At 51.2% G+C, this 14648-nt stretch overlaps 1 protein-coding gene across 4 annotated transcripts in view; it reads left to right on the top strand.

Annotated features, from left to right (window-relative positions):
* The window catches only part of LOC138299778 (cytosolic phospholipase A2 gamma-like), a 1040695-nt gene that overhangs the window by 177132 nt on the left and 848915 nt on the right, over positions 1–14648 (top strand). For all 4 annotated transcript variants that reach the window (XM_069238328.1, XM_069238327.1, XM_069238329.1 and 1 more), the window contains exons 3-4: positions 10684–10706; positions 10808–10919. In XM_069238328.1, the coding sequence (XP_069094429.1) occupies positions 10684–10706; positions 10808–10919 (135 nt within the window). The remainder of the gene's footprint in view (positions 1–10683; positions 10707–10807; positions 10920–14648) is intronic.

The raw sequence follows: 14648 nt of genomic DNA, 5'->3' as shown, positions 1-14648 counted from the left end.
TTCTTGCTGCAGCGGCGAATGTCCTCCCATCTCTTCCGGCAGTGGGTGCCCCGTCTCTGGTGGGCCCCCAGGGTCCGGACCTCCTTGGCAATGGCACGCCAAATGTCCCTCTTTTGGTGGGCGCTGACCTACATGACATGCACAAGGGAAGAGGAACAGTCATTACCAACTGCACCGTCAATGTGAGTGGCCCCCTCCCTACTCTGACCATGTGGCCCATTCATTCCCATGCTTTAATGTAGTATGAACTCTGGCCCCTTCCCTCTTCCACCCAGCCCTCTCCACCCAGGCCTAGCCCATACAACGTGCTCCCTCTGTACTAACCTGTTGGTCTGGAGGACCGTAGAGTAGCATGTACTGGGGGAGGACCCCATCCACAAGTTTCTCCAACTCCTGTGCAGTGAAGGCAGGGGCCCTTTCCCCAGACGCAGCAGCCAACGTCGCTTCCAGACCGAGGTCACAGCAGCACTAGCAGTGTAGGTCCTCTCCTGTCGAGGGTCAGGTATCTAGTGATTCAACAGATAGAAAATGGCGGTGACGTCCGCGGCGGTGACATCCGCGGCGGGGCGCATCATCACTGCCGGGGCACCTGTTCATTGGCTCCTGGGACCCATAGGGTCCAATGTTAACCAATGCAGCATTGCGCCGCGGTCTACGACCGCCTACCGCGACGGTGTGCAACGCCAGCGCAGTTACTCCACAATCCCATTGTCCCAGTTTAGAGGTCAGGCAGCCGCCATTTCAGGGGCCCACATGGCTTCATTTACTACTGCGTCACACATAGTTAGGCCTATACTCAACACACATACAGGGAGGGTTTATTGTCTGGTATAGTCTTGTGTGTAACTGTGGGTACATACCTGGAGGAATAGTGACTGTTTCTTCGCTGTTGTCCTTCTTAGGCACCGTCAGCTGGGACATTTGAGAAGATGGCAGAATCCTCCGGTATACCGACCGCTGGTGGACCTGTTGACAATGGAAGAGAGACATGTCATCGTGACCTACAGGTTTGACCGTGCCACAATCCAGGAACTATGTACCCAGTTGGAGCCAGACCTGATGTCACCAATCCGCCATCCGACTGGAATCCCCCCTGACGTGCAAGTGCTGTCAGTGCTCCATTTCCTTGCAAGTGGCTTTTTTCAGACTACTGTGGCCATGGCATCAGGGATGTCCCAGCCTATGTTTTCCAACGTGTTGTCCAGAGTGTTGCTTGCCCTGCTGAAACACGTAAGGAGATACATCATTTTCCCTCAGGTGGAGGATTTGCCTACAGTCAAAGGGGACTTCTATGCCCTTGGACATATCCCCAACGTCATAGGTGCCATTGATGGGACACATGTTGCTCTGGTCCCCCCCCTGCAGGAGTGAACAGGTGTACAGGAACAGGAAGAGTTATCATTCTATGAATGTTCAGATGGTCTGTTTGGCAGACCAGTACATCTCGCAGTTAAATGCTATGTTCCCTGGCTCTGTGCATGACGCCTACATCCTGCGCAATAGCAGCATCCCTGATATGATGTGTCAACTCCAGAGGCACCGTGTATGGCTATTGGGGGACTCTGGTTACCCCACCCTTTCCTGGCTATTGACCCCAGTGAGGAATCCCAGGACCAGGGCAGAGGAACGGTACAATGAGGCCCATGGGCGGACTAGGAGGGTGATCGAGCGGACCTTCTGCCTTCTTATGGCCAGGTTCAGGTACCTCCATATGACAGGTGGATCCCTATTCTACTCACCGAAGAAGGTGTGTGACATCATCATCGCCTGCTCCATAATTTGGCATTGCGACACCAGGTGCCTTTTCTGCAGGAGGGTGATCCAGATGACGGTGTTGTAGCAGCTGTGGAGCCTGTGGACAGTGATGAGGATGAAGCTGAGGAAGAAGAAAACGACAACAGGGAGTCAGTCATACAGCAATATTTCCAGTGAAACACAGGTGAGTACATTTTCAGGTTTAACATTACATTAACTTTCACACGTCTACCTCTATCCTGTACCGACATTTCACTCACTATTTGTTAACTGAGTTGTCCCCTTCCATTTCAGTTTCACAAGTGTGGTAACCTATGTGTCAACTGCTTGCATCCTTGAAGGGCTTGTGATGAGTGACATTGGTATGTTAGCCTTCCAATGGGTAACCCATTATGACACTGTAATTGATAATACAAAGTTCAAAATCATAGACTGACTCCAGTTTTTTTAGTGTTTCAAGGGTGTTTATTTAAGTGCTAAAAAATGATAGGGGGTTGTAAAATTGGGATGGGTGATGGTGGAGGAATGTCCATGGCAGAGTCCAGTCTATTAGTCTCACAGGTACATTGCACATCTGGCCATTGGAAGTGGAGCTGGGGCAGTTCCGATTTGGACAGGGTAACAAAGTGGGACAGTGGGAGGACAATCAGGGTGGTCTTATTTCCTGGCGGGGGTCTTGCCATCTTGCTCTGTCCTGTTCCTGGATCTCAGGGACCGCTTGCGTGGTGGTTGTCCGTCTGCAGGGCTGGGGTGCTGGTATGATGGTCCTGTGGCGGTGCCTCCTGTCCACTAGCGCCGGCGGAGGTGGTTGGCAGTTCATCGTCGTGGCTAGTGTCAGGGGCCCCTTGGAGTGCCACGGTGTCCATCAAGGTCTTTTGAATGTCCGTCAGCACCCCTACGATGGTGCCCAGGGCGGAGCCGATGGTCCTGAGCTCCTCCCTGAACCCCAAATACTGCTCCTCCTGCAGACACAGGGTCTCCTGCAACTTGTCCAGGACAGTTGCCATCGTCTCCTGGGAGTGGTGGTAGGCTCCCATGATGGAGGAGAGGGCCTCGTGGAGAGTAGGTTCCCTTGGCCTGTCCTCCCTCTGTCGCACAGCAGCCCTCCCAGTTCCCCTATGTTCCTGTGCCTCAGTCCCCTGGACTGTGTGCCCACTACCACTGCCCCCAGGTCCCTGTTGTTGTTGGGGTGGTGAGTTAGCCTGGGTGCCCTGTAGTGGTGGACACACCGCTGATTGACCTGTCGTGGGTAGGGAGGTTTGGGCCCGCTGAGTGGGTGCTGTGCTTGTGTTACCAGAGGGTGGAAGTTCGGTGTTGGGGTGTGGCTGGGCAAGGGGAACCGACTGTCCTGAGGCCCACGATGGTCCGGGCTGGTCATCAAGATCCAGTAGGGCAGAGCTGCTATTGTCACTGTGGGCCTCTTCTGGGGGTGGAGTGGTGTTGTCTGGACCCTCTGGTGTGGTGACGTTCCTTCGGGTTCCTGCGGGGGTATAAGAACATGATTATTGCATGTGTGTGTTTCATGGTGTGCAATGGTTGGGTGTGTGTGAACCCCAGTGCAGGCATTCCTGTGTGGGGGCTTGTGTGCTGATGGTTGGGGGGGTGTTCTGGGTATGTGCAGTGGGCATGCTTTAGTGATGGGTGTCCATGCTTAGTTGTGTCATGCAGGGCTTGGTGTTGGGATGGGTGGTTGGTGTCATGGGTAGATTAGTGAGGAGTTTGGGTGAGAGGGGAGGGGAGGGTGTGAAGGTGGGGGTGTGTGATAGCATGCAGGTAGGGTGGGGGATATGATAGTTAAGATTTGACTTACCAGTGTCCGTTCCTCCAACGACTCCTCCGAGGCCCTCAGGATGCAAGATGGTCAAGACTTGCTCCTCCCATGTTGTTAGTTGTGGGGGAGGAGGTGGGGGTCTGCCGCCAGTCCGCTGCACCACGATGTGGTGCCTGGAGACCGTGGAACGCACCTTCCCCCGTAGGTCGTCCCTATTTCTTGGGTGCTGTTCCACTGCGTTCACCCTGTCCACTATTCTGCGCCTTAGCTCCATCTTCCTGGCTATTGATGTGTGCTGTACCTGTGAGCCAAATAGCTGTGGCTCTACCCGTAGGATTTCCTCCACCATGACCCTGAGCTCCTCCTCGGAGAAGCGGGGTGTCTTTGGCGTGATATGGGGTGGTGTGTGTGATGTGTGGGGTGGTGTATGTGGTGATGAGTGCGGTGAGTGTAGTGGTATGTGGTGTTTCGTGCTTGGATTTTGTGTGGGTGATGATGATGTGTGCCTCTGTGTGATGGGGTTGTCTATTCTGTGCTCTCTCTCTCGCCTTCTCTCAGAATTTCAGGTTGTAGGGGTTTGTGGGTGATGTGGGTGTGTGTTTTATATTGTGTTGGGTGTGTGGGAGTGTTGTTTGTATGTGTGTCAGGTGTGTATTTGTAATTGTCCAATGTGGCTGTGTTTTGGAGATGTGTGTGTATTGAGCGTGACGGTGTGTACCGCCAAGGAATACCGCGGTTGTAAGACCGCCGCGTGGATTCGTGGGTCGTAATGGCATGGGCGTGTTTCTGTTGGCGTGGAGGTGGAGGATTTGTTTTCGTCAGTTTATCGCTCACCTTTGGTGTGGCGGTATTGTGTGGGTGTCTGAATTTCGGCGGATTCCAAGATGTGTGTCATAATAGCTGTGGCGGTCTACCGTGGCTACGGCGGTGTATTGGCGGTCTTCTGCACGGCGGTAAGTGCCTTTTACCGCCAATGTTGTAATGACCCCCAAAGTCTTTAATGTTTGGAGTATTCACTACCCATGTCTCCTGACAGCAAATGATGTGGCAATGATCCACTATAGTCAGCCGCTCTGGGGACTCCTGCTTTGTGCGGAGACCACCAACATTCCAAGATATTACATCCAGTGTACCAACCTGTAAGACTATTCTCTGGGGCGGATCCCCTGTTTGGCAGTCAATCTAGTTGCTCAGAGAAGACAGGACATCAAACCTATTTTAAAGGGGAAGGGAGAGATCATGGTATGAATTGTAAGACACTGAGTCACGCCTTACTGCAACAGGGTGGGGGCCATGGCCTGGGGGCCAGGAGCCTATGAGCCTGGGGAGGACAGAAAAACTCCAGCGGTTGAGGTTTAATACATTCCTGGTTATTTGCACTGCGACAATGGGAGAGCAAAAGAGCCTGAACTAAGCTCGGTCTTCAGAAATTGATTATCACACAATCTTCCTTTAAAGTTTTGGACAATGGACCAATCCAAGTGACCCCCCTTGTGAAGCCAATTTCTCCTGAAAGATCACAGGGCCTGCACACGTGAATTCCCAGCCAATGCAATATTTTGTTCCTCAAAGTGCATAGGGTTATATTTGGGGACATTAGCCAACACAATAATATACGGTGTGCCTTCTCGTGGAATATGAGGACATGCAAGAGAAATGTCATCTCTACGGCCCTCACTCACAGAGACCGACTCCCTTCCACAGCAATCCTTTGGAGACTCAGGGGACCTCCTGGGCTTCTGGGTGCCTAATGATGGGTTATTTGGATTAATGAAAAGGTTTGGGATCAAACGGTGGCTGTTCACACTAGGCTTTACAATTGCAGGATTAGCCTGCTGGTCGGTTTTCTGAGCACACTGTCGGACAGGACAGGGTGGAGTGGATGAGGGAATAACCTTTGCGACCTTTGACCCTGTCACCAGGCAGGTCGCTCCCCTCATCTGCCACACAGCCCCCTGTGGGTTGAACCTCCGTTGCCGCTTTTGCCGCCTGACTACTCGCTCCCTTTTTTCTGTACTCCTGCGTCCTGCGCTTGGCTTCTGTGCCACTTTGTTTTTTCATTCTGTGCCCTTGTGTTTTGCTTTCTGTACCCCTGTGCTCTGTTGTCCCTCTCCCGCCGTCTTTTCCCACCGTTTTTTCCCCGGGTTTTCCCCCGGGTTTTCCCCCGGGCTTGCTGCTGAGCCCCTGCTGCCCCGCCCCCTTCACTCCCATTGGCCGCCCCGCTCCCACCTCCCAGCTGCTCCTCCCTCCCTCTGCCCTCATATGGAGGCCACGAAGCGGGCGCGCAGCGGACACGCGCAGAGGTCGCGCCACTGGCGCGCCGAAGGCGTGCCTAAGGCATGCCCGTCTGCGCCCGTCCGCGCCTGGACCTCACCCAGCACCAGAACCCCTGGAACCCACACCCCTGCAACGCCAGACTGCACTACGATGCAAGCACCCTCCATGCACTCAACAGCAGACAAGACCACCCCTACTACCGGGCCACCCCGAAACGCACCCAGGGGCTTTTCACCTGCCGGAACTGCAGATTCACCAGCATCCAACCCTCCACACCACCAGCCAGAGAACCCAACCACCTCCGCTGCATCCTCCTCAACACCCGCTCCGCTCGCAAGCATGCCATCGAACTTTGGGACCTCCTAGACTCCACCGCCCCCGACGTCACCTTCCTGACGGAGACCTGGCTGAACGGCACCTCAGCACCAGACATCGCCATAGCCATCCCACAGGGCTACAAGATCTCCCACAGAGACCGCACCAACGGAGTGGGAGGAGGAATCACCATCATCCACAAAGACTCCATCAAAATCTCAACGAACACCGATGACACCCTCACCACCGCCGAGCACATGCACTTCCAGATCCACACCGACCCCAACACCACCCTCAGAGGAACTCTCATCTACAGACCTCCCGGACCCCGTCCACAGTTCAGTGACAGCATCGCCGACCTCATCAGCACCCACGCCCTCGCTTCCACAGACTACATCCTCCTCGGGGACCTGAACTTCCACCTCGAGAACAACAACGACGCCAACTCAACCGCCTTGATCGACAACCTCGCCAACCTCGGACTCAAACAGCTCGTAACAACACCCACACACGCTGCTGGACACACGCTCGACCCCATCTTCTCCGCAAGCCCCCACATCTCCTTCAATCACACCACCGAACCACACTTGACCGACCACAGATGCGTCCACTTCACCTTCAGAAAACCCACCACACACCACCGCACCAAACAGCTACCACGCCGCTGCTGGGGCAAGGTCACCGAGGACCAACTGACTACCGTCCTCGCCCTGAGACCACCCACCGACCCCACCGACCCAGACACCGCTGTGACCAACCTCACACAGTGGATCAACGACTGCGCCAACACCCTCGCCCCTCTCAAGACCTTTACAACCAACCACACCAACAAGAAAGCCGCCTGGTTCACCGAGGACCTCCGGATCTCCAAGCACACCTGTCGGAAGCTGGAGAAGAAATGGCTCCACGACCGAACACCAGACAACCACACAGCCCTCAGGAGCGCCACCCGCAGACATCACCAACTCATCAGGACCGCCAAGAAGACCGCCTTCAAGGACCGCCTAGACAACAATGCACACAACACCAAAGAGCTCTTCAGCATCGTGAAAGAACTCTCCAACCCCAGCTCCATCACCAACGACATCCCGCCATCTCAAGACCTGTTTGACTCCCTGGCCCCCTTCTTCCACTGCAAGATCACCGACATCCACGACAGCTTCAACCCCGACCCCCCTGCACCCACCACCGAGTCCACCACCCCTGCGACTACCACTCGCACCAGTCGCCTGACCGTCTGGTCCAGCGTCAGCGACGAAAAAACCATCACAACCATGAACTCCATCCACTCCGGATCCCCATCGGACCCCTGCCCTCACCACGTCTTCAACAAAGCCAGCGCAGCCATCCCGCCCCACCACCGGAAAACAATCAACTGTTCCTTCGAGACAGCAACCTTCCCAGAAAACTGGAAGCACGCCGAGATCAAGCCCTTCTGAAGAAGCCCAAGGCGGACCCCAAGGACCTCAAGAACTTCCGGCCCATCTCCCTGCTCCCTTTCCCAGCAAAAGTGACTGAGAAGATTGTCAACAAACAGCTGACCCGCTACCTCGAAGTCAACAACATCCTGGACCCTTCCCAATCCGGTTTTCCCAGTAACCACAGCACCGAGACCGCCCTCATCGCCGCCACTGACGACATCCAGACCCTGATGGACAAAGGAGAAACAGCCGCCCTCATCCTCCTGGACCTATCAGCTGCCTTTGACACGGTTTGCCACTGCACCCTATCAGCACGCCTCCATGACGCCGGTATCCAAGAGAAGGGCCTGGCCTGGACCACATCCTTCCTCTCCGGCAGAACCCAGAGCGTCCGCCTCCCACCCTTCCGCTCCAAAACCACCGAGATCATCTGCGGCGTCCCACAGGGATCCTCCTTCAGCCCGACACTGTTCAATATCTACATGGCCCCCCTCGCCCACGTCGCACGACAACACAACCTCAACATCATCTCCTATGCCGACGACACCCAGCTGATCATATCCCTCACCGAAGATCACCACACTGCCAAAGCTAACCTCCACCGAGGAATGAAGGCCGTAGCCGACTGGATGAAGGACAGCAGACTGAAGCTGAACTCAGACAAGACGGAGGTCCTCATTCTCGGACCCACCCCATCAGCTTGGGACGACTCTTGGTGGCCCACGTCACTAGGCACAGCCCCGGAACCCACAGACCACGCACGCAACCTGGGGGTCATCCTCGACTCCACTCTCTCCATGACCAGGCAAGTCAACGCCGTCTCCGCGTCCTGCTTCAACACCCTCCGTATGCTCCGCAGGATCTTCAAATGGATCCCCCTCGACACGAGAAAAAACGTTACTCAGGCCCTCATCACCAACAGACTCGACTACGGGAACGCCCTCTACTCAGGAATTACAAACAAGCTCCTGAGACGACTCGAACGCATCCAGAACGCCTCGGCCCGACTCATCCTCGATGTCCCTCGCCGCAGCCACATCACACTCCACCTGAGAGGCCTGCACTGGCTCCCCATCAACAAAAGGAGCACCTTCAAGCTCCTGATCCACGCACACAAAGCACTGCACAACACCGGACCCACCTACCTCAACAACCGACTCAGCTTCCACACCCCCACCCGAAGCCTCCGCTCAGCCAACCTTGCCCTCGCCACAGTCCCCCGCATCCGAAAAACCACCGCCGGCGGCAGATCCTTCTCCTACCTCGCCGCCAAGACCTGGAACACTCTCCCCACCATCCTACGACAGACCCAGGACCTGCTGGCCTTCAGAAGACTCCTCAAGACCTGGTTCTTCGACCAGTAGCACCCCCCCCCTCCCCAGCGCCTTAAGACCCTTGCGGGATTTAGCGCGCTTTACAAATGTAGTGATTGGCTGATTGATTGATTGAATAACTTGAGTGCATGCCACCTCCCCTATTGTAGAACCTGATACTGATGTAAGTACGGAGAGGGATACTGTCACAGTGTCCTCTTCATCACACAAGCACTTTTTTAGCCCAGAGGAGTAGATTTTTTAAAATTTCAATTCTATACCATCTAGACGCTCCAAAATAGGTTTTAGCCCAGAGTCCAAAGCCACAAAATAAGCGTTATCCAGTGAATCTAAAATGCAACCCAGTTGTTCCACTCCCAGACTTGGAGTTATCTCACTGGTTGACTGAGTTGTATTGACCCTTGCCTGCTTAAATTTGATTACTGCCACAACCTCTTTCTTTTTCTCCCGGGCCCATATCCAATGGGGCAGTGCTTAATTTGTAAATAATGAGGTGCCGGTGCTCAAAGCCCTTCTCTTAAACACGAGGCTGCTGTAATTAAATCTACCAGCACTGAATACTGAGTCAGCATAATCCTGAAGCCATCTCGGGCCTCTTCAATCCATTTACAGCCACCCCGCCTCTTCAGCTTATCCTGCAGCTTTCTACTTTCTCCCTTTATGACGCTTATTAGTTTTTCCTTCTTCCGTCTTTCCCATATTCCCAAACAAATGCTTGAGGCATAAGAATAAGCCCCGCCCTCACAAATAAGTGCTGGTGCTCAGCACCGGAAACAACAAGCACAAATTAAGCACTGCAATGGGGTAACCACCATAACATCTATCTCTAGGGGGAATGATGGCCCGCTGGGGCCGAGACGAGACATTAAACTCTGAGATTTTATAATCCTGTTCAGTAGTCTCCCACCCTTCATTCAGTTCAGGTAAAGCTGCAGAGCCTGCCACCGGGCTCTCAAAACTGGCGGATTGCACTTCTAGTGAAGCTGGTAACAAGGGAGAGATGGTATTCAACCAACACAATTTCCTTGCTGATAATATCTACGTCACGGGTTAGGGAAGCATCCATGGTTGTCAGGACATGGGTTGCAGCAGATACTGAAGTACAAACTCGGACTTTGTGCTTACCCATCTTGACAATAAGCACCAAAACTAAAAGCTCACTTTTCAAAGTGAAGTTGAAGTATGGATATATTAGCAGTGACCAATCTCTGAGCGACCCTAGTCACTCCAAACTCTGTCCAAGGGCCAAGAGAGTGGACCTAGCATAGCCTCATCCAGGCGCGGATGGGCACAAACAGGCCAGGTCTTTGTCTGAGCCCAGGATTGTTCTGCACATGTCCCCACAACGGAACCCGGGGAGCACCTTTATTGCACCTATAGGCACGTTAGCAGAGCTGTGGCGCCATTCTTGTCATGTGGAATGATGGGCCTGGAAGTTCTGTCCCACCGGCCTAGTAACAATACATCCCCATTAGTCATTTAGTATTCAAGATTTATGCTACAATATAGAGTCTTCCATATTTAGAGAATGAAGACTGTATGATTGTTTCAGTTACAAGCGAGTTATTTAACTCTAAAGGAAAGTTACCATTTTACCCTAAAATTGCAAAGAATATACCACCAATAAAGCGCTGCACCAAAGCAGGGTTATTTGCACAACTAGGATTTCCCCAGTACCCTTTGATATCTTTCTCTCAATATTCTGCCCTGCAAAGCATCCTTGGTGAGTGAATGCAAAGATTAGAGGGACTTACATGGACTTAACATGAAAAGCAGAGCTAATAACGATTTTTATTTTCATTTTCCATAGGAAACCACAAAGGATGGAGAAAGGTAATGTGACTTTGATTCTAGATGCTCTTGTGTGTTTTGTAGTGTGTGTTGTTAGTGTTAAGAAATGCAAGATGAATAACCTTGCTCTTGAAATCCTTTAGTACTCATATCCGTTGGTCGAAGGAACTCTCAGATGGTGAAAAAGCTGCTACTCGGGAGAGAAAGAAAATTGTTGCTGAATGCCTTCGAAGAAACTCAATCAAGTGTGATCTGGTAAGGATATGCGAAATCACTTTTCCCATTGCTGGAAGAGAAAGTAAAATGTAGGAATGTTTTGAGTTTGCAAAAATTATACAATTCAGTAATTTGTTGTTCTAGAAAAAAATCACATGTGAAATAGACAAAGATAAAAATCATGCAAGAAAAATTAGAACAGAACTACATAGACTACAGAGTGAATATGAACTAATCTGACATTTGTATAAATTTTTTTTTAGAAATTGGGTTACTGGTTGACTGGGGTATGAGCCCTGGTCAAGCAGCTACCTCACACCTAGTCAAGGAGGGTACAAGTATCCAAATTAACCTGTGCTCAACCCTCTTGTAGCTTGCCACATAACATTTAGCCTTAACTTAGAGGCACTATGTAAAGTATTTGTGCAACATCTCAAGCAATAAAATAGTGAAATCACCACACAACAGGATCCCACACCAGGTTAGCAAACTTTAACTGAATTTAACTGAATTTAATACATAAAACAAGACCATAATGATAAAAATCCAATCAGTAGAACCAGAGTTATGAATGTTAAGGAATAAAGTGAAAAATAGCACCTCGAAGCATGAAGCTCTAATTGGGGATATTTGGTAACACTGGACCCAGTCAACAATGGAGGCTGATTGCAATGGAGTGCAGGTCGTATGCAATCCAAGATTAGTCCCACTGAAGGTTTACTTTCTCAAGTTTTATTCTAAAATTCTCATTGATGTTGTAGAGTGCAGCAGGGAGCATGGAGAACATCAGGGGTGGTGGTCAGTGTTGCACAAAGAGCAGGCCGGGCATGGTGGACGGGCGGGCTGGAGCTCAAAATTGGTGGTCCTCCATGGGCAACTGATCATTGCTGTGCAAAGAGATGGGCTAACTGTGGCTTGCTTGAAACTTAATTGAGAGTGGTACAATTGTGAACATGCTGGTTCAGAGTCATGAAGAGCACAAATGTTTATTTATTAAGCAAGTGGGCCAAACTAAGGCTCCTGGTTATGACAGGCACCACCTACCCATCAGAAACTCACTGCAGCTGGGTCCTGGAGCTATGTGGGGAACCTTTTATATCTCTGAGGTTCAGATCAGGAGACAAGCAGACTAGAATTTGGAGTAACTCTGGGGTCCTGGGTTCAAGATGAAGTTGAAGGTCTGGTTCTTCCTCCCTGTGCAAGAGGGCCGCAGGCAGCAGGTCATCACAGTAGGGCAGCAGTTCCTTTACAGCAACAGTCTGGTAGAGTGGCATACCTTGAAGCAGCACATCAGTCCTTCCTGGCAGAGTATCTGCAGGTCTAGCAGTATACTGAGTTGGTGTCGGACGTCCTTCTTTAATACCCTGGTGCCCTGATGCCATGGTTCTGGAAGGTGGGAAAAGCTTCTAGACAGTGGCCTTGAGGTGCATGGAAGTTTCTGCCTCCCCTATCATGGCTCCAAACTGGCTGAAGTGACAATGCATAGTTGTCAGGCTCTGTGTGTGAAGGCAGAGCACAGGCCGTTTAGGTATAAGGGGGGCTGTGCTCATCTCTGCCCCCACCCTGCCAGCGGATTGACCAAACAGGCACACCTAATCCCTCTACTGTGTAACTGTCTAGGAGGAATTCACAAAGTCTAACTGTCACCAGTCATGTGACCCAGGCCAGAAAAATGCCAACTTTCTAAAGGGTGATACTGTGCTTGTTTCTGGTCTAGGGAGGGCCTGGCATGGCAGTTCGAGCTTGACTGCTTCCATGGGGAACAGGGTCCAGATTGATTTGCATATGGCTGGGTCCAAACTGGGGTGGCATGGTGAGCAAAGGAATTGATGGATTAAACCCAAATCTGTGACTGGCGTGAATGTTTGATTGGTTCCACATTCCGTCCATCATTTGTGTTTGTTTGATTTTGATGCCATAAGTGCACCGGGTATGCCCAGACGTGGGTCCTGGGCTTACTGTGCTACTGGATTCAAGCTAGCCTGGCTGATGAAGGGTGATACCCTGAAACCGGTCCCAGGATACTTGTTTCCAGTTCAGGGAGGACCTGGCCTGGCAGTTTGGGCTGAACTGTTCCCATAGAGACAAGGGTCAAGACTGATTTGCATATGGCTGGGTCCAAACTGGGGTGGCATGGTGAGCAAAGGAATTGATGGATTAAACCCAAATCTGTGACTGGCGTGAATGTTTGATTGGTTCCACATTCTGTCCATCATTTGTGTTTGTTTGATTTTGATGCCATAAGTGCACCAGGTATGCCCAGACGTGGGTCCTGGGCTTACTGTGCTACTGGATTCAAGCTAGCCTGGCTGATGAAGGGTGATACCCTGAAACCGGTCCCAGGATACATGTTTCCAGTTCAGGGAGGACCTGGCCTGGCAGTTTGGGCTGGACTGTTCCCATAGAGACAAGGGTCAAGACTGATTTGCATATGGCTGGGTCCAAACTGGGGTGGCATGTTAAGCAAAAGAATTGATAGATTAAACCCAGATCTGTGACTGGGAGTGAATGTTTGATTGGTTCCACATTCCATCTATCATTTGCGTTTGTTTACTTTCTAAAAATAGCATTTTTACATTTGTGACCAAAAAAACAACACTACTAAATAGGACACCAAACGTGAACTAGTTGTCTATTACCATTTAGGAATCACACTTTTAGAATGTAATAAGCAACCCCAGTGTTATCCTAAGGCAGAGAAAGGCCCTGGAGTAGTGAAAAACTAGCCTATGTTTTTTTCTCACTACCAGAACATGTAAAGCTTACAAAATACATATCCTAACTTTAAATAGACTTCATCCTGCCCTCTGGGCTTCCCAGGGCATAGCGAAGGGCTGATTTATTTGTATTAAAAAGAAAGTTTTGGGGCTGGCAAAAGGTTTAATTTGCCAAGTCCAAATGACAGTTTAAACTGCACACACAGGCTTTGCAATGGCAGACATGAGGCATGTTCAAGGAGCTACTTAAGCGGGTGGCACAACCAGTGCTAGAGACCCACTAGCAGCATTTAACTTGCAAGCCATGGGCAAATGCAGTGCCACTTTACTAGGGACTTGCAATTAAATTAAATATGCCAGTTGGATATAAGACAAGGTTACCATAATTTAAGGAGCGGGAGCACAAGCACTTTAAAACTGGTTAGCAGTGTTAAAGTGCATAAAGTTCTAAGGCCAACAAAAATATATTCAGCAAATATAGGAGGCAGAAGACAAAAGATTTGGGAACGACCGGGCATAAAGGGCCAAGTTTAACATGACCCCCCTCCAGTCTGAGCCAGGGGAGACTAATCAATATCTTGATGGACTTCCCTGTTTAGGCAATAGAAAATGGACAGTGACCCTCTGCTGCAGAGGTCTGTGCCTGGTCTATGCCTCTCTGCATTCAATTGAATCCATCTGTCTACATTCTTCTGAGCCATTGAACCGACCCATGAGTAACCCTTCTCTTCATCTATTGACCCCATCTGTGCAGCATCTAACCATAATTTGCTCACAGATACATCCCAGTAGGGAGACAGGATCACCGTGGCCAACAAAGTGATGTGGCCCATTTCACCCTTTGGTTCAGACTCTGTCCCCAACCCAACGAAAACTCTGCCCATAAAGACAGCAACCAACAGAGGTAACTGGCAGCTGTTTGTTTCAGGATCCAGGCCCCAGGCCATATAAGGGTCTGTGACTACTGTGTTTTCTCTGAATGGGGAGCAACAGCCCCTTGGGTTAACAACCCTTTTCCCACTCTCCTTCCTATCAGTCCAGGGGTGGCAGC

Source organism: Pleurodeles waltl, chromosome 6 (assembly GCF_031143425.1).
Source record: "Pleurodeles waltl isolate 20211129_DDA chromosome 6, aPleWal1.hap1.20221129, whole genome shotgun sequence".
Taxonomy (NCBI): domain Eukaryota; kingdom Metazoa; phylum Chordata; class Amphibia; order Caudata; family Salamandridae; genus Pleurodeles; species Pleurodeles waltl.
Note: the sequence above shows the minus strand (reverse complement) of the source record. Positions and strands in the feature narration are given on the sequence as shown.